This window comes from Ordospora pajunii (assembly GCF_021821965.1).
Source record: "Ordospora pajunii strain FI-F-10 chromosome Unknown Cg_09A, whole genome shotgun sequence".
In the NCBI taxonomy this organism is placed as follows: domain Eukaryota; kingdom Fungi; phylum Microsporidia; family Ordosporidae; genus Ordospora; species Ordospora pajunii.
Window position 1 is genome coordinate 67790 of NW_026848129.1, and position 22163 is coordinate 89952.

The following is a 22163-nucleotide window of genomic DNA, read 5'->3' on the forward strand; positions in this document are numbered from 1 at the left end:
AATAGAAATAGCTTCAGGGATTGAATCCTGATGATTGAGCCCATTAGACTGCCGCTGAGGAGAGTTAAGTTTGAAGAAGGCATAAACGGTACAGGTGGAATGGCTGATGGTGCGCAAGAGCATGGGAGCGATGCACATGTTGATCTCAACGACTTTGTGTGTATGTTTGCTAGCCAGGCAATGAAGGAGATGCGGGATGCACTCAGCAGGTACCACTCAGTGTCAGAGATGATGTGCAGGAAGGAATTAAGCGTGTTTTTCAGGCAGAAGGCAGCAGATTTTGAGTGTTTGTTTGTCCTTCTGAGCGGAGTGGAGTACTTGAGGAGCAGCCGATCGAGTGAATACAGGATGAAGATGATATCGCATGCTAGCCGTGGATATGTGCAGATTGCAGATGATCTAGCGCATGTTTTTGAGTCTATGAAGCTGATGATTGCGCCAAAGGGTGATGTTTTTACGTGTCTGCAGGTTGTATTTGACCCTGAATATCTCTTGCCAAGGCTTTATGAGCCAGGCACAGACAGCGGATGTGCTGGCGAGGAGGGCATCCAGAGCAGCTGCAGTATGGACGCAGAGTCTGCCATTGAATTTGGAGAAATACACAGGGCAAGCAGAATGTATCTCAGTAGAGAGGATCTGTCTGTATACAGAAGTGTGAAGGTTGAGAGTGGAATGGTTTTCCTGGAGGACGAGCACTTTTTGTTTACACTGGCGCTGTGTGGAGATATTTCGAAGCCCCAGTGGAAACTGATTGATGTTCGGGGAGAGGATGATACATTCAGCAGGCACCTGCTTTTTTGCATGCCTAGTAGTGTAAGCGCAATATCGAGTTTTTCCAGGGCCTACAAGTCGCACTTCACGATGAGGCAAATGTTTCTGACAGTAAAGGCGGCCTCTGTGTATGCTGACATGGAGGTGAATGGGCACTATAGAAGGTTCGAGGTTGTTGTTGGCAAGTTCAAGATGTCAGTGAAAATTGAGGGGCATGCGATTCTTGGATGGATAGATGTTGGTAACGAGACGGCGTGTATTGGAGAGAATGAGATGCAAACCCATGCTGATGGAATACAAAGGAATGCCATTGAGGAGTTTGAGTACAGGGTTTCGAATTACCTGTGCAAAGATGGCGCAGATGTCCGATTTTCATTCAGCAAGGGATTTGTAGTAGACGGTAGGCCGTTTAGAAGTGTCTTGGACCTGGAGATTTTTTTGGACAAGGATCGGGAAAACAGTGTTTTTTATGAGTTTTTTGAAAAGATAGGGCGTGCTGTGCAGGAGGGAGCAGGTCAGAGATGCAATGTTTTCAGGAACTACAGGAGCGAGGTGTTTGGGGAAAAGAATGTGTTTATTGCCAAGAGCCGGGCATTTGTGTGCGTGTGTCTTGCAGGACTTACAAGCACACACATGGATCTGAAGGTGTATGCAGGGAACCATGAGATTATAGAATTTTTGGACTATGCAGAGGTTTTGCTGGCAATGGAAGGGCATGGAAGAGTGATAGGGATTGCAAACAGTAGCTGTGATGAAAGTGAGAGTGTACTAGATGCAAAAGGCGGCGTGCAAATACGGAGGACGATTCCGATAGAGCGTATCTATGAATACTTTATGCAGAGCATGAATATGTTATTTTTAGTGCATAGCGCGTGCTCTATTGCGAATCAAGCGGTTGTAGTTATGGATCGAATGCTTGTGAACCATAGTGTGTGTGGAGACGAAGTATGTATTGCCGTGAACCCAAAAGAGCATAATCTTGCGGTATCTACAGGTTTTCTTGCAGCATCAAGTGCTCCAGTAGAAAGGATGGTGAGGAGCGATGCATTTGAGGAGTATGTAAGATTTGTGGTTTTTATGTTTGATATCAAGATGGATTTTGAGAAGAAAGATTGCAGAACAGATTTTGACTCGGTGAACGGTGTTGACATAGTCTCGATGGATGTGGAAAGAGGGCTTGTGATGCGGGTTGGCGGCATGAATGTGATTCTTTCATTTGACGAATTTGAAGGAAAAATGAATCTTGAGACAGATGCATTTGGAATGGATGATGTTTTGGAATGTGTTCCAAAGACACATGCAGTCGATGTATTGGTTTGCTTCGGTGCATTCTTTTCAAAAGGCCTTATTCCATGTGTGTGCACATCATCTGGGCTGGTATTCAAATTCAGGCACACATCGCAAGGGACATTAAGATTGAGAAAGATGAGCAGGAGTGTATATAAGGTGTATGCACAGGGAATGAATGGAGTTTTTGATGAGTTCAACGGAATATCGATGGGAGTAAGTACGGAGCTGATTCAGAAGCTTCATCAATTGTATTACGATGAACGAATACAACAGATAGCAAGTCTTGCAAGAATGGAGTATGAAGTAAAGGAAACAGACAGTGAAGTGGTGATTATTACTCCATGTGGTCGGTTCAAAGCCAGTGTTGATGGAAACAAGTGGGAGTTTACGATGATGCTGAGCATAGTGAAACTGAATGAAGAGGCTGTAAATGCAGTTTGCGTGCATTTCAATAAGGAGCTTACGATTGGAAGAAATATACCAATATTGCTGAGAGTGTTGAGAAGCGATGCGAACATTCTGAGATTAGCTGAGAGCCTTGGGCTTGCAAACACATTGGCAAGCGAATAATTGCCTGTATCTGTGTTGTTGTGGAGTCTTTTGGCTTGAGCGTATGATGGATAGAAGAGGCAGGATCTAGACATATTTATTTACAGCTCTTCAACATTGTTAGCAGCCAAGGTATCGAATGTATTTCTTCTGCAGAATAAGATATAAAAAATCGAGCCGATGAAGGAGAATATCAATAAGGCCGTCAATGGAAGTGCAATAAGGACCATCTGAGGGCCAACACCAAGAACAAGACATACAGTAAGTAGAGTTACCAGCATGCTTACATGTGCAGTAAGGACTCGCTTCCAGCCAAGCGCCTCCTCGTTATCATCCTCGGATGCGGTTTCAAGAAGTGCAAAGAAGTCGTTCTGTGTTCTATCTATTTCGAAGAGGAAGTCGTCGTCTGCATCCAATGTGTTTTTGCGGAAGTATTCCCTTACCTCTGGCTGCATCAGAAAGTCGTCGTCTGAGGCAAAGTATCTGGCGTTGTAGGACACATTTCTGTCTGCAGGGATGGACTTTGGGATGGAGAGCTGGCCTTTTTGTAGCTTTTCTATTATTTCCTTTGGGGAGCTTCTGGAAGAGTGCGGCTTGTGCGGTGCGCCTCTTGTTTCTGGCTGATCTGCCGAAGTGTTGAGTTTGCCGCTGTCGAAGATGACATCTGAGGAGCTTGACTTGAATACCCGAGAGGGCGAGCTTGTGGCTAGTTTTCCTGTGTATGGCTTGGCATCTGAAAAGAAATAGTCAACCAATGCGCTGTCAACATCCAATGGAACAACCTTGTAGTAATAGACTTGGCCAAGGATGTACATGTTGTTAAGAGGGTTTCTGACTTTCATTCTGTGCAGCAGCCTTCTGCCTGACTCGAATCTGAAGAGGATCCTGTTTATCTCGGACGCAGCATAGTAGAAGTTGTACAAGATGGTTTGGTCCTCTGGATCAGGTGTGGTTACTCTTGCGATCATGAAGTCTTTGTTCTTGGACCTGCAGTCGAGGACAAGGGTCTTGAACTCTTCGAGTGTGAATGTCTCGATGGTGTTTGCATCCAAGACATCAAGCTCGTCTGGCTGGGGGGACTGGAAGTCTTCTGGGCAGCCGATGATTCTGATTATTGAGGAGATGCCTTTGGACTTTTCGTAGACATCGGGAGCTTCTGCTGTTTCCATCGCGAACCTGTTGATCTGTAAACAAACAAAGAATATTTGGAAGCGATCAGTAATTAAAGATCTGGAAGAGCTTTGCGAAAGAGATAGGATGTGTGATGAGGATGGAAGGCTGAAGGATGGAACTTGTTTATTGATGTGAAACAGTAGAGATAAAAGCAGTAAGATAAACAAAGGTATGACGAGTCTTCGAAAGGACCTGAGTGCATATACGTTCAAGATGGTTGTTCTTGGGTACTACTCTGTTGGGAAAAGCAGCCTTGTGCTGAAGTATGTCAAGGACGAGTTCAATGCAAACGAGGAGAGCACAATAGGTGCGTCTTTCCTGACAAAGACGATGTTTACACCTGAGGGAAGCGTCAAGTTTGAGATATGGGACACGGCCGGCCAAGAAAGATACAACAGCCTGATTCCGATGTACTATCGTGGTGCACAGGTTGCCCTGATAGTTTATGATGTTACGTCGGTCGAAAGCTTTGAGACTGCAAAGAAATGGGTTGACGAGCTTGGCTTTGAGAAGCCAAAGGAGTTCATCAAGGTGCTGATTGGCAACAAATCTGATCTCGAGGATGATAGAAAAGTGCAATATCAAGAGGCAAAGGAGTATGCAGACAGCCAATCGCTGATGCTCTTTGAAACAAGTGCAAAGACAGGCAAGAATGTGGCAGAGATATTCAGCATGATTGCAGAAAAGGTTCCGAAAGAAGAAAAAAAGAAGCCAAAAAGGGGATTCAGGCTGCGAGATGAATACATAAAATACATCTGCTGCTAGTGCTTTTATTAAATCGTCGTATCAACCATATGGCCCATCACTTTTGCAATTGCGTTTCTAAACTTCGTGTATGATGCCACTGATATGCTTGTGCTAACAAACACTCCATCATCCAATGCCTTGCACATTACAGGATCTATTTCCAGCGTGCATACAAACGGAATCCCCATGCTTTCGGCTAGCCTTTCTCCACCTTTTGATCCAAAAATATTTGTGATTGCGCCACAGCATTCACAACGGTATCCGCTCATGTTCTCAACCAAGCCAAGAATACAGACATTGTTCTGCATGCAGAAGTCAATCGCACGTGAGCAATCGTGCAGCGATACTTCTTGTGGAGTTGTAACAATCAATGCCCAAATGTCTCTGGAGCACAAAAATCCATGCTCTTCAGACAGTCCCGGAGGCATGTCAAGCACAACATAATCAAATCCATCCGTAGAGTCATACAGCATCGACAGCATGTGCATCTTCTTGGGCCCTCGCCATATAACAGTGTCTGTATCGTTCATCATCAATCCCATGGACAGAACATACAGGCTATCTGTAACCTGCACTGGGACAAATCCCTTACTTGCTTTACGAACACTCCCTCGAGCACCTAGCCCACACACAGCACTAGGCCCGCACAGATCAAAGTCCAGCAACAGAGTCTTCCCTACCTCAGAAAGCGCAACACTCAGCATTATGGACACCGAGCTCTTTCCCACGCCGCCCTTACCGCTCATAACAGCTATCTTCACCATACAGGGACTTGCCGTATAGAACTTCTTCTGCATACAAGATGCGAATATAAATGTATTTTACTGCTTCTTAGGCCATATATAATCCTTAGCCATTCACATTCTTACTCTTCTAGCCTATCATGTTCAAATTCCACATTGTTTCAGCTTGATTGCTCAGTTCATCTGTATGCTGCCTTAGACAATTCTTCGCTTCTGCTCAGGCTCATAGTCTGCTGCATCTTGGCATTTCTCAACTTCTTTCAAGCCTGCTTTGCTCACTGCAAGGGCTTGCCTGAAAAACCTGTGCACCATCATAGAGCTCTTCTCCCCAAGAGCATTTTCAAGGCGCTCTATTGTTGAAAACGCAAGATCTCTTAGACTCCGGAATCCCTTCCTTACCTTCCATAGATTAAATTGTGTAATACCAGGAATGCTGAGCAGCGCATCCACAAGCTCAGGATCCATCCCGATTTCCATTTCCATTTCTTCGTCTGCATCTGCTAAGCATTCCTTCCTCTGTAGATCCCTCATCACCTTTACCGAAAAAAGCCTACAGTCAGACCACACAACACGTAGTGTCCCAAAGTTAAACAGAAGCAGTACAAACTTGCACAAAACACTGTTTCTAAATGCATCCTGCTCATATCGGTAGTAATCAGATAGGCATGGCCTTCCATCAAACTCAAGAAGTAATATAGGAGATGCATATCTGTAACACATCATGCTTGCCTGTGCATACAATCTTCCGTTGCTCAATGACGATAGAAAATCCGCAATCGACTTTCTTTCGATGCATATCGATGGACTCAGCAGATAGTCTCCAATCGCAAGCGTAGACACATGCAGCACATTCCTTGCCTTGAACAGAAAAAACGGCAGCTCGGCTCTCAACTCCCTCGAGTCAACCACCACCGTGTATTTCCTATCAATGCATTCGTCATCGAGATCGATCTGGCCATCGAGATCATCCAGGCACAATGGAAGCCGTTCTCTTTCCTCAATTAGCTTTTCAAAGCATTCCTTCTCCATCCTTATTTCTTCAAGATATCTCTGCTCCTCCAGCGAGTTACTATACATTAGAAAGTATGTTTTTACCGAATGAGCTGTTCCATATCGCTCGATTTTCCTTATGCTGTCCTGGCTTGACTCGAACAAAACAGCGCATTCGTATTCATGCGTGTCGTATTTGAACTCATGATGTGTTACAACTCTAACGATGCCTTCGGCAGCACATCCCTCATCGTTTTTATGCTGAGCTAATGCAACTACATCTAACAGCGAGTCTTTAACTTGCTTGCTTGAAACAAGTATGATCATCCGAGCATCTCTCGACTGTTCAATGATTTCCACCAGCTTGTTGACTTTTGGATTTAGTCTATAGAATGCCTTGAGAGTATCTTTGGGAAGTGCTTGCAAAGTCTCCACCTCGCTTTCAATATCAACTCGTGTATGCTTTTCATTCAGCATGCTTTTGCCATATGCAATTGGGCAGCCTGCTTTTTCAACAGCCTCATGGAATAGCTCTCTTACCTTGTCAACCAGTGCATGGGAAGCATCTAGGTTTATCCAGGTACTGTTCTTGCCCAGCTCCATCTGTCTCCTCACCATCCTGCCCACATACTTGTACAGTGAGCCGGCATCGCAAGAAAACAGAAAAAACACAAGTGTCTTCATGTCGCATAGATCATCAACCACACTTGCATTTCCAACACTGTTGCCCCATGCATTATTGATAGGCCAGACTTTGAGCTGCTTGAAAATCCTGTAGATGTTTCCTGATATAACCATCCCCGAATTGATCTGGCCTCTGTCATTTCCTTTCAACACCAGCTTTAAAAGGCTGTCTATAATTTCCATCAACATAACCTGGATTTCTCCAACCTTCTTCGGCATCCTAAGCCTGACCTCCTCAACACCCACATCTGCATTCAGAGAATTTTCAACCTTTGAGTGGAATCTGGGAAAGAACAGCACCTTACTTATCTTGAGGCACCTCATTTTCTTAGCCAGAGGAGAAAACCCAAGTGCAAGATGGGTGGGCGACTCAGAAAATGCCTTGATGTGTCCATTTGCATTTTTCGACCGGAAAACATGCACAATAAACGACTCTGGTGATGCTTCTGTCATCGTCTCTGCATTGCATATGATCAAACAGTCTACCTTTGCAGCATTGATTGTTCCATCAAGCATATCAGAAATAAGCACACGGCTACCAGCAATAAACACACCTCCTGCCTGATAGATCTCTGCTCTGTTTTTCCTAGGATGCATCCCCACATCGTGTATATGCAGAGGATTGGCTCCAAGAACGAATGCCTTGTCCTCATCACTGAAGTTAACCAGCAGCACAAAGCTGTTTTCGTTCAAGTACGTATCGATGCACCTGTTGATGATGCCCTGAATGTTCAGCCCGCCGCCCATCACAAGCAAGAAGCTTTGGCCTTCTGTTTGCTTGTGGATATCGTCTTCGTACTCTAGCATGGCGTTGGGCTGCGATAATGCAGATATCAAGCAAGTGAGTTTGAGCCCCAGCCATGAACACAAGCCAGCACAGCAAGGATGTGCATGAGTCCCACCCAGTGATGCTTGCAGAGGCAAAATATTTGTTGGAAAGCCACAAGGAGCGCTTCCGTGCAGACTACAGGTCGAATGCATCCAAGACGTTCAGGTCTACGCTTGGGTATCTGGAGTGCTTTTGCAGGATCAAGGACAAGTCGATGGCGGAGGATCTGCGCACGAATCTTGCAGGACTGCACTTTGACGAGATGGAAATCGCATTGCTGGGATCGTTGTTTCCACAGTCCGTTGAGGAGGCAAGGGCATTGGTGCCATCGCTGGAGTCGAAGGATGATAATACCATAAGCCAGGCTGTTGAGAAAATACATCAGATGCTCTAAGAAGCAGTGATGCACCGGCAATTGAGTATATTAAATATTTATGTGTATGGTTATTGCGTGCATGATCAAGTACTGTGATTTATAAGTAAATGTCAGATTGTGTGGGCATGGAAAGTGGAGCGGAATGCAATGGATGGACCGTTATCAATACATGCGAAGAAATAGATTTGGAGAAAACACTGTTTAGTGGGCAAGTGTTTTCATTCCAAAGGACCGGAGAATGTGAATATACAGGTGTTGTTGGAGAGTATCTTATGAGTTTTATGCAGAAGAGGAAGACTGTGCTGTACAAGGTGCTTTATGGGCGCAAGCCAACCATGAGCATACATGATGCAATATGCTATTTTTTTACGCTTGATATATCCATGCATGAGCTGGTGACGAAGTGGAAGTTTGATGGTGAATGCCTTTCTGGATTAAGGATGCTCAGAAACGAGTTGGTTCCAACTATCTTTTCGTTTGTTTGCTCATCAAACAACAACATTCCGCGGATAACAAGGATGGTGTGGTTTCTGTATTCGAAGGGCGAGTTTATTATGGAGTACAAGGGCTTCAGGTTCCACTACTTTCCTTCAGTTGACAGGCTGGTGGGTATTGAGGATGAGTTGAAGGCAAATGGATTCGGATACCGGGCAAGATATGTTTGTGATGCAGCGGAGTATCTGAAGAGAGGCAGCGAGAGCATTGTAAGCGGAGCGGATTGTAGGAAAGCTCTGCTTGGAATACGAGGGATAGGAAGGAAGGTTGCAGACTGTATTCTGCTGATAGGCCTGGGGAGGCACGGTGTTGTACCGATAGACACACACATGCTCAATCATGCAAAGAAGCACTTTGGAATCTGTGCTAATGGAATGTCAGATAAGACATATGACAGAGTGCAACAGATGTATGTGAGTAAGTATGGCAAGTATGCAGGAATTGCACAGCTGTATATATTTAAGATGATGATTGATATACGAAGCAAGAAAACGGCGCGCATGGCAGTTCACGAAAGCACGATTGATGGTGTGCAGCAATGCTAATCGCGAGCTAGCAGTAAAAACAAGATACATGCATTCCCTGAATGAAGTGGGATGCAGTTAAGGACGGCAACGAAGGATGTGGAAATCAAAATGAAGTAAAGAAAGCAAAGGAGGCAATTGAAAGTGTGGATGTTGGGCCTGTTCGTCTTCACAGCGTTGACTTGAATCCTGAGGGAAGCATAGTGGGTGAGTTTATGCTGAACTTCACGAGGCAAATCAAGAAAAGAATACATAATTATGAATTCAAGGCAGCATATAATGTTGGAAGAACAAGCAATCCGTATATGTCGACGCGTAATTGTGTTGTGATGATGCTTGAGGAGGAGCTTGGAGTGGAGATTGTTGTTCGTGGAGGCTACAAGCCTTTTGAGTTGAATGCAGAAGCTGATGAATCAGATGCATTGATGTATGATGTTTATGCAGCAACACCTGAGCTTCTGCACAATGCAATGAGCAAAATTGGAGACAGGATCAAAGCAATAGATGGATATATGAAAGGTAAGTATGGATCTGCATGGAGACAGGTGGTGAGGAATGGGGCGAAGTATTATTCATCAAGAGTGCTGTTGCAGTTGGAGAATGAAGCTGATGGCGAATTGATCAAGAATGAATTGCTTGGGATTGTGCATGACTACTCTGTAGATGCTGTATTGAGGGGAAGGCACTCTGGATATGTTGAGCCTTGCTTGGGAGAAGAGTCTAATGAGCCAGCATACATTCATCTCGTATCGAAAAACAAGACGAGTCTGGCAACCGCAAGAAGATGCTGCGAAGATGTAATTGCCAGATATAAGCAAGTGGGATAATGTATGCATACCAGCTGATTGATTCTGATATTGCAGTGTGCATATGTGACTGATTGGTGTCTTTGTGCCTCGACCTGAATCTGAAACAATATCTGGTATAAAGCAGCATGTTTGTTGCACTTCTTGGATGGAGGAGTGCCTGGCACAAGCAGTCTTGAGCACTCACTCAGAAATTACATTTGAGTGCAGTAACAAAGACATGTGCATGCAATCTTGCTGCTGCGTGCTCGATACCGACACGATTGAGGCATTCACACTGGAAAAGTTCAAGACACTGATGGTGTCATGCATGAAGGAAGAAAAGGATTTTGTTATTGCAATGGTGACTACAAATGATCCATCCACTGGCCATGTCTTCCATAGCTACTATTCTGCAATATACCTGAACAATCTTCTTTTTTGCGTGGAGGGCGGATATCTAATGAGCAGGATGGGCGTCAAGAATCCAGTAAACAACCTGAGGATTACAGAAAAGGTCTTGTACTATAAGATATTACATAAGGAGCTGCTGTGCATATGGAGAAAGCATTGCTCAATGCATGGCAGTGGCGGCTCAGCTGCACACGACCACGAATGCTTGAGCATCAAAGCACAATATTTTGCATCTAGTGAAGACTTTCTGTTTGACTCATCAGTAAGGCAATACTTCGCTTCGAATTCCGATGGAAATGAATGCTTCACATACGGATTCAACTCCACAGGAGACTCAATAACAATTGTTGACGACCAGCTTGAGAGCTATTATGATGACAAGTTTAGCCTGAAGATTATTCTATACACCAACATGGGCACAATCCTTGCAATATTCACAATATGCATGCTTGTTGGAAGCAAAGAGGTCCTGATGACCGTGCTTGCCCCACTCCTGCTGACTATGTTCTTCTCAGTTATCTTTCTTGTGCTGTATGTTATACTCTTTGAAGCGCCAGAGTGTCTTGAGTCAATCATGAATCTCGGGAAGCATTGTCTTTCTGAATAGAATCAAGCAATAATTATTAAAAGCCTAGAAATATGTGTTGTAATCATTTATTTCGTATACTGTTTGTTTGCAGCAATCATTGCCTCTTCTTCTTTTCCTTCTTCTTCCTGACTAGATTGAGTTTGTTCTCAACGTAAATTCCGTTTTGAACAATGCCTTTCGATGCCTTGGAATGTCCCTGGCGAGCTCCAGGCTGCTTCTGGGTGCTATTTCTTTCCTCCAGTATTGTAGTACTCAATCCCTCAACAACAAATTTCTTGCCGTACTTCTTATCGATGCGAAATCTTCCTGGATTGAGAAAGTCCCTTGGATGCTTGCTTCCTGGCTCAGAAACATGCTCAATATCAAGCTTGCACAGAGCACTTTTTATTTCATGCCACTTCGGTGCTGGAACACACACACCAATCCCATACTTCCTGCCTTCAGATGCCGACTTCATGCTGTCAATGTATACCGGATACAGGCAAAAATGACTATTATCCATTTTGGAGGGGACCTGCCACAAAAAATTATGTATGCTGTTTATGCGCTTGTGTATATTCGCCTCAAGCTCATTACATTAAACACAATCATGCATCCTGCCCGATATTGTGAAGCACACTCAGGCATTGCCTGTATCACTATGCATTACAGATCATATTGCGGCAACATAAGCTCCTTTGTTTACACATCCCTGCAATGTTTCCAGGATTGTCGCTGCTGTTGCCAGACACACAGCCTCTCCCTGTGTATATAATGCTTGCCGGATCACTGCTTGCATTCGCCGCTCTCCTTAGTGTCTTTTATGCACAAGAGTACCATACAAGAATTGCAAGATTCTTCATTATGAAGACAGAAAACACATTCATAAGGGCACTAATGCTATGCCTGCTGAACAGCATGCCAAAGATCGTGCTGATGGCCAGCCTGCACAGGGCATCCTCAATTGGCATCTTCTCATCTGTGCTTTCAGGCAGCACCCAGCTATCGGTTGCAATCACCCTTGCAATCATACTGCTTTCTGCAAAATCCAACTTTGTTGTACACCATATGAGCTTTTACAAGGATATCTTCTTCATGGAAGCATCGCATCTGCTCTTGCTGATCATGCTATCGAATGTATCGTCATCAAGCTTCATTCCATTTATGTCGCTGTGTGTGTTTGCAATCTTTCTGACGAACACAATCACAATACCATCATATATTGCACAGTCACAGAGCAGCAGCATATCCTCCAGGGCATTTGCACTGGATAGTGCGCCGCACACAGCTGGAAGGGCACTGATGTATCCGCTAAGGCTTGTATTTGATGTCTTGCTGCTCAATCACTCACGCATGCCACACGAGGCAACAAAGAAAAAGCCATATGCAGCAATTTTCTCTCCAGCAATCAACATGATGATTGCACTGTCGTACTTCGGAATGCATCTCGAGTATGCAAAGATTCTTGCATTGATGATATGCGCGCTTCTGTTTGGATCGTTGCTGTACGTCTTTACAAAGAAGAAGATTCTGAGCAATGTGCTGCATTTGTATTCGCTTGCTGCTGCAACAACTCTGTTCTCTGTAATGATGGCAGGCACATGCAGCATGGTCCAGCATATAGCAGAAGTGTCAGGAGTTGGAAGCCAGCTTTTGTCAGGAACGCTTCTTTCAATGTTTGCAAACATTGTTGAGATCGTCACATGCATGCACTATGCAAGATCCGGCATGCCTGAAATGGCATCATGCTCTGTGATGTACTCGCCAGTGTTCAACTCCCTCCTGTTTCTACCTCTGATTAAAATAGCACTGGGCAGAGACACATTGCATGCAGGCGTCCAGAACATATCAAACGCTCCATTCGTGTACTTCTCGTATGTATTCATTCTTGCAGAAGTCAAGGTGGTGTTTGTCAATTATCTTCTTAGGCACCAGAAACTGACCAGAGACCTTGGATACACACTGATAGTAGTGTATTCGCTGTTCATTGCCGGCTTTGCAGTAGAAGGCAAGGCACATCTCTGTAAATAAGCAAGCATCGTTGCAAAGTGCATGCACAAGTGTAAACATTCAAATAAACGCAGGTTTAATTCACCGTTCGTATTGCAGATGCATCAAACTTGTTGATAAACTTCTCTCTTTCTGCAATCTCCTCCTCCGTTATTGCAAGTGGCTCTCTTGCTATCAGCAATGGCTCATCAAGAACCGCTTGCACCTCATCAGTATAGAAGAGCTCCTCAAGATCATCGTGCGTAACCATCCTGTTCGGCAGCATAAATCCATCCATCAGCTCAGAAGCTCTTTCAAATCCTCCAAACAGTTTGTCAAGCTTCTCAAACGCACTCTCCGTCCATATAATCAGCCTGCCTGCCATCCCTCCCGGCGTCAGCTCAACAAGATCAAGTGCATCGATGCTCATCTGATCAACACCTCTGATGTTCCTGAATGCAAGCAGCTCAGAATCCTGTCCATGCACAAGTAGCACTCCCTTCCTTTGTGTATACCTTCTGTTCCTCATCTTTCCCTTTCCGCTCCTGACCTTTCTGCTGCTCTCAACCCTTTCAAGCTCCTCCTCGATATTCAATGCACGAAGAACCTTCATTGCATCCTTTGTCTTCTTCATCTTTGCTATCTCGTCAGATACAATGATCGGCAGCATCTTGATGTTCGATATCCTGTGCCCGCGTGCTTCAACAAGCCCTGCCTGTGCAGATGCTGCAACCCCCATTGCCATTGCAATCCTCAGTGTATTCTCAACTACCTTCCTTGCCCACCTTCTGTGTGTCTGTGTTGGATGTGCCATTCTTCCCTTTCTGCAAAAATTTGCAAATGCTCCCTGGCCTGCCCGTCTTGTACCAGACCCTTTCACTCTTGGTACTCGTGCAACAGCCCTTCCTGTTCCCCACGACTCTGCCGAATGCTGCTTTCCGGCCGTCTTCGACACTGCATACGGCTGCCTGCTCTTCATCCTGTAAAGCGCATGTGTCTTCAGCACAAGGTCATGCCTTATCGGTATCGAGAACACCTCGGGCAAGTCCATCGTTCTCTTCACTGTTACTCCATCAGTCTCATAACAGTTGATGCGCTGCTTCATTTCAAGCCCCTCGATTGTGCAATTTTTTAAAGTTTGCAAAATGCATCAGGCCGCACCTACAAGGGGTTGTTGTCCCGCAAGGCATGAACAAATGCATGCAATGCACTGCAGTAATGTCTGCAAAGCATCAACACGGGCACAGTCGTGCATAACATGCACATGCATTAAATACAGCTCAAGCAAATCCCCTCACAATGAGCTACGATAGATGGATGTGTGGGGAGGAGGAGTGGCTGAGTGTAAGAAGATCACGAAGAAGATCAACACCAAAGGGATCTCAGAGAGCCATGAAGGCACGAGGGCTGATATCGATTGCAAACAACATGTATGTGAGAAACGAGTTGGACAAATGCATCCAGATCCTCAAGGAGGCAATCTGCCTATGCCCAAAGAATCCACGCCCGTACTTTACTCTAGGGCTGATATTTGAAGAAAAAAGGGAGTATCCAAAGGCATACTACTGCTTTCTTGTTGCAGCACACTTGCAAAAGAACAACTATGGGCTTTGGAGAAAGCTTTACGAGTATTCCCGGCGCCTTGGGTATGAGAAGGAGCGGATATACTTTATTGAGGTGCTACAGAAGAAGGGGAGCATGAGGGAAATGGTTCTTGAGAAGATGCAGCTGTATGGTAAGGACACGTTTAAGGAGCTGTGCTGCAGAATCGAGCTTTTTGAGTTTGATGGTGCAGACGACAGGATTTTTGAGCTAATCAAGCAGTCTGTGACACATAAAGCAAAATTGGGAAGGCTAACAAAAAAGCTTCAAGCACATCTTTCGAATGCAGGCAGCCGCTGTTCTGATTACTATGTGCTTCAACTGATCCTTCTGAAGTATGATGCGCTTGATACAGCTGGCATGAACATGCTGTTTGAAAAGCATGTGGGTACAAGAGCAATTACTCTTGATGCAAAGCTGCAGGTGATCCGGATTATTGCAAAGCTGGAGGCTGGCAAGGAGGCTGAGGATTGCAAGGATCTTTGGGAGTTTCTTGATGATGAGGATGTGTGGGCTGAGCAGATTGAGCTGTGCATGCTAAGGCATCTGGTGGAGGTGCTCGCTAGCAAAGGGATGGTTGATGAGGTGACAAGGCTACTGAGCAGGGTAAGAAACAAATTTGAGGATCAGAAGGAGTTTGTGTATTGGAAGATGGGACGGGTTTTTCATGACAGCGGACGAGATGACGAGGCACTTTTGTACTACAAACTTGTGCTAGAAATCAATCCCGTGAATGACATGGTGAAATCGTGCATTCATTCGATATATGTGAAGCAAGGAAATGCAGAAATGGCCCGGAGGTATGAAACGATCAAGCAGCTCATTGAGATTGTTGATGAAAGGAACAAATGCGGGGAGGCATATTCGGTTGAGAAATGCATAGACATGCATGTGCTTTATGAGGAGACAAAGGCATTGAAAAAGGAGCCTGAACGGTTTCTTGAGAGGAACCAGGTGCTTGTGAATGATTTTTTGAAGAATAAGCGAGTTTATGAGAGGAGGAAGAAGAGCAAGAGCATGACGATGTCAAGAATATGTAAGCAGAAGCGCATAGGAAGGGAGTCGGAGCAGGACAGGGAGGATCTTGGGAGTGTTAAGGCTGATGATGTACATGAAGGATTCCGACTGGCTGATCTGCATGGACTAAGCGTTGACGAATGGTTTGATGTTGTATCTGGGCATATATGCTATCTTCTGATAGCAGGACGGTCTGAGGAGGCAACGGGGATGGTTTTCAAGGGGCTGGAGGCATATGTGTTCCGGTGCAGGAATGATTTGATGATGAAGCTGGTGTTTGTTGGGCTGAAGATCTCGCTAGTGCTTGGGGATTTTGGAGACTTTGTGACTCTTGTGAGAAGTATGATATGCCACACGGGCAATTATTCGTACACATACCTGCTTTTCTACTTCAGCAACTTTTTTATGTTTTTCCACAAGGATGGAGAGTTTTCGTATTTTCAGAAGTATCTGCAACGCGTTTGCAGGCGGAGGCTGATGATTAGCAACACGGAGTATTCGTCGAGTGATGAAGAAGAGGTTTGTGAGGTACAGGATATGGAGGAGATGCATATGCAGAAGAAGGAAGATGCAGGCGAAAGAGAATGCTTGAGAAGGAGCGTGGTTGGAGTGACGCACTTTCTGTTTCTGAATTCACTGATTCCGAACCTGTTGCAGGCAAAAACGGTAGAGATGGTGTCGTCGATTGAGAGGGAGAGCAGCCGTTCAGAAAGCATCATTCTTGCATCGATGTTTCTGATGCACTCGAAGTCGAGGCGTGTAAGTGATAGGAATATGTTTGTGAAGAAAGGAGTTGCGATCCTGAAGGGATTGAGGGAGAGATGTATTGCGGAGGGGGGAGGAGATGATGCATGCATTGCATCGTACAACATTGGGAAGGCATATCAGTTTTTTGGGTTTCCTGGCCTTGCGGAGCGTTTTTACTTGGAGGCGCTGAATGCATCTGATGTTGAGCTGAAGCGGCTTGCAGAGTTCAACTTGTATCTTATATACAAGAAGAGCAACACGATGCAGGTGTTTCGAGATGCAGTGTGTAGATAGAGGTAATGGAAGATAGATATGCGAGCATGGATCCTGGATGAATGCTAATGCTTGTGTAGCAGCAAGTGCAAGTGATGCTTGTGGTGGTTTGTTGGCACCCTTGAAATGGGAGAAGGACATATACTGAATGTGTGGAGGGACAATCTGAATGCGGAGATGAGAAGGATATCGCAGCTTGTAAGGAGATATAGATATGTTGGGATGGACACTGAATTTCCCGGAGTGGTTGCGAAGCCTGTTGGGTGTTTCAAGTCTCCTTCGTCGTTTGTGTATCAGCAACTGAGATGCAATGTAGATATCTTGAAGATTATACAGATTGGGATTTCGCTAAGCGATGAGCAGGGCAACAGGCCGCAGCCAACGAATACATGGCAGTTTAACTTTGAGTTTAATCTTGAGACGGAGATGTATTCGCAGGAGTCGATAGATCTTCTTATTCAGGCAAGGATAGACTTCAAGGAACACAGAAGGCGAGGAATAGGGGTTGAGGAGTTTGGAGAGGCCTTGATGACATCTGGGCTTGTGCTGAGCGAGGAGGTGACATGGATTTCGTTCCACTCTGCATTTGACTTTGGATATCTTGTTAAGATCCTGACATGCAACATGCTACCTGAGAGAGAAGACGAGTTCTACAGGCTCCTGAATGCGTTTTTTCCGGACTTCTGCGACATAAAGTTTCTAGTGCAGAACAGCAAGTACTTGAAGAAGGGCCTACAGGAGATTTCAAATGACCTTGGGCTGGTGAGGGAAGGGATCCAGCATCAGGCAGGAAGCGATGCGTTGCTGACGTCTCATGCGTTTTTTAAGGCAAGGGAGACGCTTTTTAACAAAAGCATTGGGAAGGAGTTTATGTGTAAGCTGTTTGGAATTGAAGTAAATGATTTGTTATGCTTGCTGAGTGGATTGGTTAAGGATGTTTTATTATATTTCCATGCTTTCGTCATCGGTCAGGCATGCATGCGGATCTGAGCCGGAGGATTCTTTGGCTATTGGGATTGCGTATTGCTTGACATATATTCTTACGACTTCGTTGTACTTTTCTCTGTTTGTCAGATAGAGCGAGCCGGCTTCGCAGTTGAGTGGATCTGAGGGGTTTGGATATGTAAGCAGCTGTGGAATAAGGATATCGACGATGTTGAACAGGTCGTAGATTGGAGACCATATCTGGTTGAGGACGTCGAGGCAGATTGATCCGCTTGCTTCGTCGATGTTTGGGTGGAAGATGCGTGTTTTGAATCCTATTGACGGGCTTTTGAACGGGTAGCTGTCAGGAAGCAGGATGCCAACGATGTATTTTGCACCGCTGTACAGTGAGTCAGCAGGGCCATTGATAAGGACTTCCATCTGTGTGTGGGTGCCCTCGATCATCCTGACCTCGTACCTTGCATTATACAGCTTCTGGATCTCGTTTTTTATCCTGGAGTTCAGTTTGACCATGCAGTTTGAATGTAAGGCTTGTTATAACGAATTGGCTTGTTTTAAGGTGTTTCACTGTGATTGGCGATTGTGATTGGCGATTGGCTGTGTGAAGTGTCTGAATGCAATGCAACAAGCATGATGCAAGTGTGCATGTGCTGTTGAATGTGTTTACATGCGATGAGGCTATACCTGCGTGCGTGGCTATAAGTGATTGGTTGCAAGCGTAGAGCGGAATGGGCATGACTGCATGGCTGGTTGAGCAATGGCTCGATGATTTTTGCAAGAAAAAATTGCCCTGGGAAATGACGACTGGGCATAAAGATCATTTGAAGCGTCTGGCAGCACCTAAGTCATGGATGCTGGGGAAGCTTGGAGGAGTGTTTGCACTGAAACCTGCGAGTGGGCCGCACAGTGCAAAGAGATGCATACCTCTTGGGTATCTGGTGTCCAGGTTTCTGAAGTATGCAGGAAACAGGAAGGAGTTGAGGATTATTTTGGAGGGGAACAATGTGAAGGTGAATGGGAGGGTCAGAACGGATCCGCACTTTCCTGTTGGATTGTTTGATGTGCTGTCTATTGATAAGACGGGGGAGCACTTCCGTGTGTTTTACACAGTGTCGAAGAAATTCCATTTGCACAAGATAGCATCGAGCGAGGCGGAGTACCGACTGGCAAAAGTGGTCAAGAAGTATTCGCACTTGAATGTGCCGTATGTTGTGTCGAGCTGTGGATTGAACATCAGGTTTTGCGACCCTGCAATACGAATTGGGGACACAATTAGGATTGATAATGGAAGCGGGAAGGTTAGCGGGTACATAACGCCTGGGGTAGATAAGGTGGTGTATGTGCTGAATGGGCGATCAAAGGGATGTATCGGAGTGGTAAACACGATTAACAAGCATGCAGATGCCAAGATATACGGAATGACTGACTTTGCGGGACATTCTTTTTCGTGTGCAGACAAGAACTGTGTTTTTATTGGGGAGTCGCGCGACGACATCTGGATAACGCTGCTGAAGGAGAATGGAATCAAGTACTCTGAGCTTGAAAAGATCAACATGAGGCTTGGCGAGATGATTGATGCAGAGGTTGCTGAGGAGAATGAATAAAACCATTCGTTTACTTACTTGTGTAATGCTTATCTGGATGTGTCAGAAAAGAGAGCTTGGGCACTTTGAAGCAATTATGCACTTGCTGCAGTCTGGATTCCGCGGAAGGCATATTGTCTGGCCGAACCCGACCATGGCTGTGTTAAGTGCTATCCACTCGTCTGTAGGGATGATTTCTTGGAGTCTTGCTTGTGTGTCAACAGATCTTTTGGTGTTTACAAGTCCTATTCTGTTTGAGATTCTATGGACATGTGTGTCTACACTTATTCCCACTGTCTTGTTGTGGACATGTGCCATATACAGGACGCCCATTTTTACTCCTATGCCTGGAAGGATAAGTAGATCGTCCAGAGTGCTTGGAAGCCCCGTCTTACTCAATATCTGTGCGATTTTCTTGATGTATAGTGCTTTTTTGTTGTGAAATCCAACCTTCTTGATGCAATCGTTGATGTGCCTGGTGCTTGTGATGAGTATGTTTTCGAGGGTGAGTCCGTTGTATTCTGAGCAGTTGTTCTGTGTTCCTTCCGGAAGGGATTGGCACAGTCTTTGCATCGCATTCCATGTTATGCCGTCTCGTGTCTGTGATGATAAAAGAAGTGCAATCAGGACATACAGTGCCTTCTGCTCGTATGAAGTGCATCGAGGAGTTACTGAGCATCCCATCAAATCCACAGGTGCTACGATGCTTTTTCTATGATGCTTTATTTCGTTGTATAGCTGAACCGAATCGTGCATGCTTGCAAGGACGATTGTTTGAAGTTTATTGTTGCTGAGCACTGAATAGCGGTGCAGACTGGCAAGGCTTCTACTTCACCATCCAGGCTGCATGAGCATAAGTGTATGCTATATTTCATGCATGAAGTGTGTATATGGTAAAGCGCATGCATAAGTTGTTACGAGACGATAAATGGCTGTGCGATGCATCTTTGTATGGAATATTGCAATAAAACACCGAGGATCTGTCCCATCGGGAATACAGAATGGCCGAGAATGTCAGGACGTATCTAAGAATCAAGCCGCAGGCGATTCCAGATGGCATTACTGCAACTCGAGACACAATAAAGATAGATGGGAGCGAGTTTTGCTTTGATAGGATTTTTAGGAATTCAACGCAGCAAGAGGTTTTCCAGGAAATTTCGAAAAGCTTGCTTGTAGAGTGCATGCAGGGATACAACTGCACGTTGTTTGCATATGGGCAGACAGGAAGCGGAAAGACATACACCATCCAGGGAAATGATCACAACATGGGGATAGTGCAACGATCGCTGGACTTTCTACACAGACACACAGGGCTTAAGGTGTCGCTATCTTTTGTTGAGATATACAATGAGATGATGCTTGACCTGCTTGATCCAAATGCCACGCTATCAATAAGGGAGGATCCATGTGCTGGGGTTGTTGTTGACAACCTGACTGTTGTGGAGTCAAGCAGCTATGACGAAAGTATGGAACTGTACATGCGCGGGCTGAAGATAAGGAAGATTTCGTCGACGGCGATGAATAAGGAAAGCAGCAGGAGCCACTGTGTTCTGATGGTGTATCTCTGTAATGAGTGTGATATTGTGCACAGGGCGTCGAGGCTGTGCTTTGTTGATCTTGCAGGGTCTGAGAGGCTGCGGGAAAGGGAGATTGAAGAGTTGCGGATGAAGGAGGCGATGAACATCAACAAGTCGTTGCTGTGTCTTGGAAAGGTAATAAACAAGCTGAGTGGCGATGCAGACGGGCATATAGGATACAGAGAGTCGAAGCTTACGTTTCTTCTGAAAGACTCACTTGGTGGAAACTGCAAGTTGACTGTTATTGGGAATGTTTCTCTGGAGAATAGAAGCGATAGTGTTGGAACGATGAACTTTCTTCGAAGGTCTCGAATGATTAAGAACCCAGCAACTGTGAACTCTGATGTAAATGGAGAGCTGGAGGATGTAAAAAGTAAGCTGAAGGAGCTGGATGTGGAGAACCAGAGCCTGAAGGCACAGATAGCGTTGATGGATATTCGGCCATGCTCGATGCCAGCTGGAATGCTGAATCTGCAGTATGAGGTAAATGAGATGAGCAAGGTTGTTGATGATGCAATACGTGATCTGGTGTGTCTGGAGCGAGAGGTGGGCAAGATATCTCAGCATGACTTTGATGTGAATAGAAAGCTTCTGCTTGATATACACGAATACTTTGTAAGCATGTCAGACAGCAGGAGACGCCAGGCTGGGCTGATGATGAAGCGGAAAGGAGCTGATGAGGACTAATGAATGAATGGCTAAGTGAGTGCTTGACTGTATGAGATTTATTTGAATGATTAAAAAGGCTTATGACGATGTAGATCGTGAGCTATGTATGAATGCGGTGCATTTGAAAAGTGTAGGGACGGTAAATTTCGATAATTTGGTACCCTGGCATGAATATGAGCTTGAAGTCGTCGTGGGTTCTGTGGCAGAATGACAATAATGACTCGAACATCAGGAGCTGGGAAAAAGACAATTCGAAGGTTGGGGAATTTTCGATGATTCCTCAGTTTCTGTACATGTGTGACGAGATAGTTAGGGTCCGAGTGGAGAATCTGCGCCCGATGAATCTGTTTAAGAATGGGATCAAGCCGATGTGGGAAGATGAGGCGAATGTGGATGGAGGACGACTGATCCTTGACATACCGGTGCTGACGCAGGTGGACCTGAATGAGATTTGGAAGATGACGATGATATTATGTGTGTCGAACAGCATAGACAATATCTGTGGATGTGTTTTTAACGAGAAGCAATCAGTATACAAGATATCGATATGGTTTGGAAGAGACTATAACCAGGACATGATTAAGGAGATGTGGGAGAAAATCCTTGGAAGCATCAACCTGCCAATATACTCATTTCTGCACAAGAAGTCTCTGGACAATACAAAGGGAGGAAAGAAGAAATGGGGAGGAAAGAGAGAGAAGTACAGAAGTATACATGAGGAGCATGAGTATGTGACAAGAACCTTGCAATAAAACCTCTGCTATGAAGTATAATAAATCTTGTGTGTGCAATGACCTATGCTCATGTAACTTTGGATGAATTC

General features: G+C 45.0%; 19 protein-coding genes across 19 annotated transcripts; 12 read left to right on the forward strand and 7 right to left on the reverse strand.

The window, feature by feature from the left end:
- Window positions 1-30: 30 nt before the first annotated feature.
- Window positions 31-2631, forward strand: HK407_09g14250 (uncharacterized protein; the record flags this gene model as incomplete). Its single annotated transcript, XM_060421385.1, has 1 exon — window positions 31-2631. One exon carries the CDS (start codon window positions 31-33, stop codon window positions 2629-2631), a length of 2601 nt encoding a protein of 866 aa, XP_060276466.1.
- An 80-nt stretch (window positions 2632-2711) lies between these two features.
- Window positions 2712-3779, reverse strand: HK407_09g14260 (uncharacterized protein; the record flags this gene model as incomplete). The annotated part of the gene is made up of 1 exon (XM_060421386.1): window positions 2712-3779. The coding sequence occupies one exon, from the start codon at window positions 3777-3779 to the stop codon at window positions 2712-2714; it is 1068 nt and encodes a 355-aa protein (XP_060276467.1).
- A 175-nt stretch (window positions 3780-3954) lies between these two features.
- HK407_09g14270 (ras GTPase) lies at window positions 3955-4548 on the forward strand (the record flags this gene model as incomplete). The annotated part of the gene is made up of 1 exon (XM_060421387.1): window positions 3955-4548. One exon carries the CDS (start codon window positions 3955-3957, stop codon window positions 4546-4548), a length of 594 nt encoding a protein of 197 aa, XP_060276468.1.
- Window positions 4549-4556: 8 nt separating this feature from the next.
- Window positions 4557-5294, reverse strand: HK407_09g14280 (NUBPL iron-transfer P-loop NTPase; the record flags this gene model as incomplete). The annotated part of the gene is made up of 1 exon (XM_060421388.1): window positions 4557-5294. One exon carries the CDS (start codon window positions 5292-5294, stop codon window positions 4557-4559), a length of 738 nt encoding a protein of 245 aa, XP_060276469.1.
- Window positions 5295-5468: 174 nt separating this feature from the next.
- Window positions 5469-7754, reverse strand: HK407_09g14290 (putative ERCC4 nuclease; the record flags this gene model as incomplete). The annotated part of the gene is made up of 1 exon (XM_060421389.1): window positions 5469-7754. One exon carries the CDS (start codon window positions 7752-7754, stop codon window positions 5469-5471), a length of 2286 nt encoding a protein of 761 aa, XP_060276470.1.
- A 53-nt stretch (window positions 7755-7807) lies between these two features.
- Window positions 7808-8170, forward strand: HK407_09g14300 (putative RNA polymerase Rpb4; the record flags this gene model as incomplete). The annotated part of the gene is made up of 1 exon (XM_060421390.1): window positions 7808-8170. The coding sequence occupies one exon, from the start codon at window positions 7808-7810 to the stop codon at window positions 8168-8170; it is 363 nt and encodes a 120-aa protein (XP_060276471.1).
- Window positions 8171-8277: 107 nt separating this feature from the next.
- HK407_09g14310 (putative 8-oxoguanine DNA glycosylase) lies at window positions 8278-9192 on the forward strand (the record flags this gene model as incomplete). Its single annotated transcript, XM_060421391.1, has 1 exon — window positions 8278-9192. The coding sequence occupies one exon, from the start codon at window positions 8278-8280 to the stop codon at window positions 9190-9192; it is 915 nt and encodes a 304-aa protein (XP_060276472.1).
- Window positions 9193-9233: 41 nt separating this feature from the next.
- HK407_09g14320 (uncharacterized protein) lies at window positions 9234-9998 on the forward strand (the record flags this gene model as incomplete). The annotated part of the gene is made up of 1 exon (XM_060421392.1): window positions 9234-9998. The coding sequence occupies one exon, from the start codon at window positions 9234-9236 to the stop codon at window positions 9996-9998; it is 765 nt and encodes a 254-aa protein (XP_060276473.1).
- A 127-nt stretch (window positions 9999-10125) lies between these two features.
- HK407_09g14330 (uncharacterized protein) lies at window positions 10126-10977 on the forward strand (the record flags this gene model as incomplete). Its single annotated transcript, XM_060421393.1, has 1 exon — window positions 10126-10977. The coding sequence occupies one exon, from the start codon at window positions 10126-10128 to the stop codon at window positions 10975-10977; it is 852 nt and encodes a 283-aa protein (XP_060276474.1).
- Window positions 10978-11053: 76 nt separating this feature from the next.
- Window positions 11054-11461, reverse strand: HK407_09g14340 (putative SRP19 protein; the record flags this gene model as incomplete). The annotated part of the gene is made up of 1 exon (XM_060421394.1): window positions 11054-11461. The coding sequence occupies one exon, from the start codon at window positions 11459-11461 to the stop codon at window positions 11054-11056; it is 408 nt and encodes a 135-aa protein (XP_060276475.1).
- Window positions 11462-11655: 194 nt separating this feature from the next.
- On the forward strand, window positions 11656-12969 carry HK407_09g14350 (uncharacterized protein; the record flags this gene model as incomplete). Its single annotated transcript, XM_060421395.1, has 1 exon — window positions 11656-12969. One exon carries the CDS (start codon window positions 11656-11658, stop codon window positions 12967-12969), a length of 1314 nt encoding a protein of 437 aa, XP_060276476.1.
- Window positions 12970-13024: 55 nt separating this feature from the next.
- On the reverse strand, window positions 13025-14032 carry HK407_09g14360 (ribosomal protein L4/L1; the record flags this gene model as incomplete). Its single annotated transcript, XM_060421396.1, has 1 exon — window positions 13025-14032. The coding sequence occupies one exon, from the start codon at window positions 14030-14032 to the stop codon at window positions 13025-13027; it is 1008 nt and encodes a 335-aa protein (XP_060276477.1).
- A 194-nt stretch (window positions 14033-14226) lies between these two features.
- On the forward strand, window positions 14227-16587 carry HK407_09g14370 (uncharacterized protein; the record flags this gene model as incomplete). Its single annotated transcript, XM_060421397.1, has 1 exon — window positions 14227-16587. One exon carries the CDS (start codon window positions 14227-14229, stop codon window positions 16585-16587), a length of 2361 nt encoding a protein of 786 aa, XP_060276478.1.
- A 105-nt stretch (window positions 16588-16692) lies between these two features.
- Window positions 16693-17556, forward strand: HK407_09g14380 (uncharacterized protein; the record flags this gene model as incomplete). The annotated part of the gene is made up of 1 exon (XM_060421398.1): window positions 16693-17556. One exon carries the CDS (start codon window positions 16693-16695, stop codon window positions 17554-17556), a length of 864 nt encoding a protein of 287 aa, XP_060276479.1.
- On the reverse strand, window positions 17509-18024 carry HK407_09g14390 (ubiquitin-conjugating enzyme; the record flags this gene model as incomplete). Its single annotated transcript, XM_060421399.1, has 1 exon — window positions 17509-18024. The coding sequence occupies one exon, from the start codon at window positions 18022-18024 to the stop codon at window positions 17509-17511; it is 516 nt and encodes a 171-aa protein (XP_060276480.1).
- Window positions 18025-18308: 284 nt separating this feature from the next.
- HK407_09g14400 (putative ribosomal protein S4) lies at window positions 18309-19115 on the forward strand (the record flags this gene model as incomplete). The annotated part of the gene is made up of 1 exon (XM_060421400.1): window positions 18309-19115. One exon carries the CDS (start codon window positions 18309-18311, stop codon window positions 19113-19115), a length of 807 nt encoding a protein of 268 aa, XP_060276481.1.
- A 42-nt stretch (window positions 19116-19157) lies between these two features.
- Window positions 19158-19850, reverse strand: HK407_09g14410 (HhH-GPD superfamily base excision DNA repair protein; the record flags this gene model as incomplete). Its single annotated transcript, XM_060421401.1, has 1 exon — window positions 19158-19850. The coding sequence occupies one exon, from the start codon at window positions 19848-19850 to the stop codon at window positions 19158-19160; it is 693 nt and encodes a 230-aa protein (XP_060276482.1).
- Window positions 19851-20095: 245 nt separating this feature from the next.
- Window positions 20096-21358, forward strand: HK407_09g14420 (kinesin motor protein; the record flags this gene model as incomplete). Its single annotated transcript, XM_060421402.1, has 1 exon — window positions 20096-21358. One exon carries the CDS (start codon window positions 20096-20098, stop codon window positions 21356-21358), a length of 1263 nt encoding a protein of 420 aa, XP_060276483.1.
- A 149-nt stretch (window positions 21359-21507) lies between these two features.
- HK407_09g14430 (eukaryotic initiation factor 4E) lies at window positions 21508-22092 on the forward strand (the record flags this gene model as incomplete). Its single annotated transcript, XM_060421403.1, has 1 exon — window positions 21508-22092. The coding sequence occupies one exon, from the start codon at window positions 21508-21510 to the stop codon at window positions 22090-22092; it is 585 nt and encodes a 194-aa protein (XP_060276484.1).
- Between the last annotated feature and the right edge of the window lie 71 nt (window positions 22093-22163).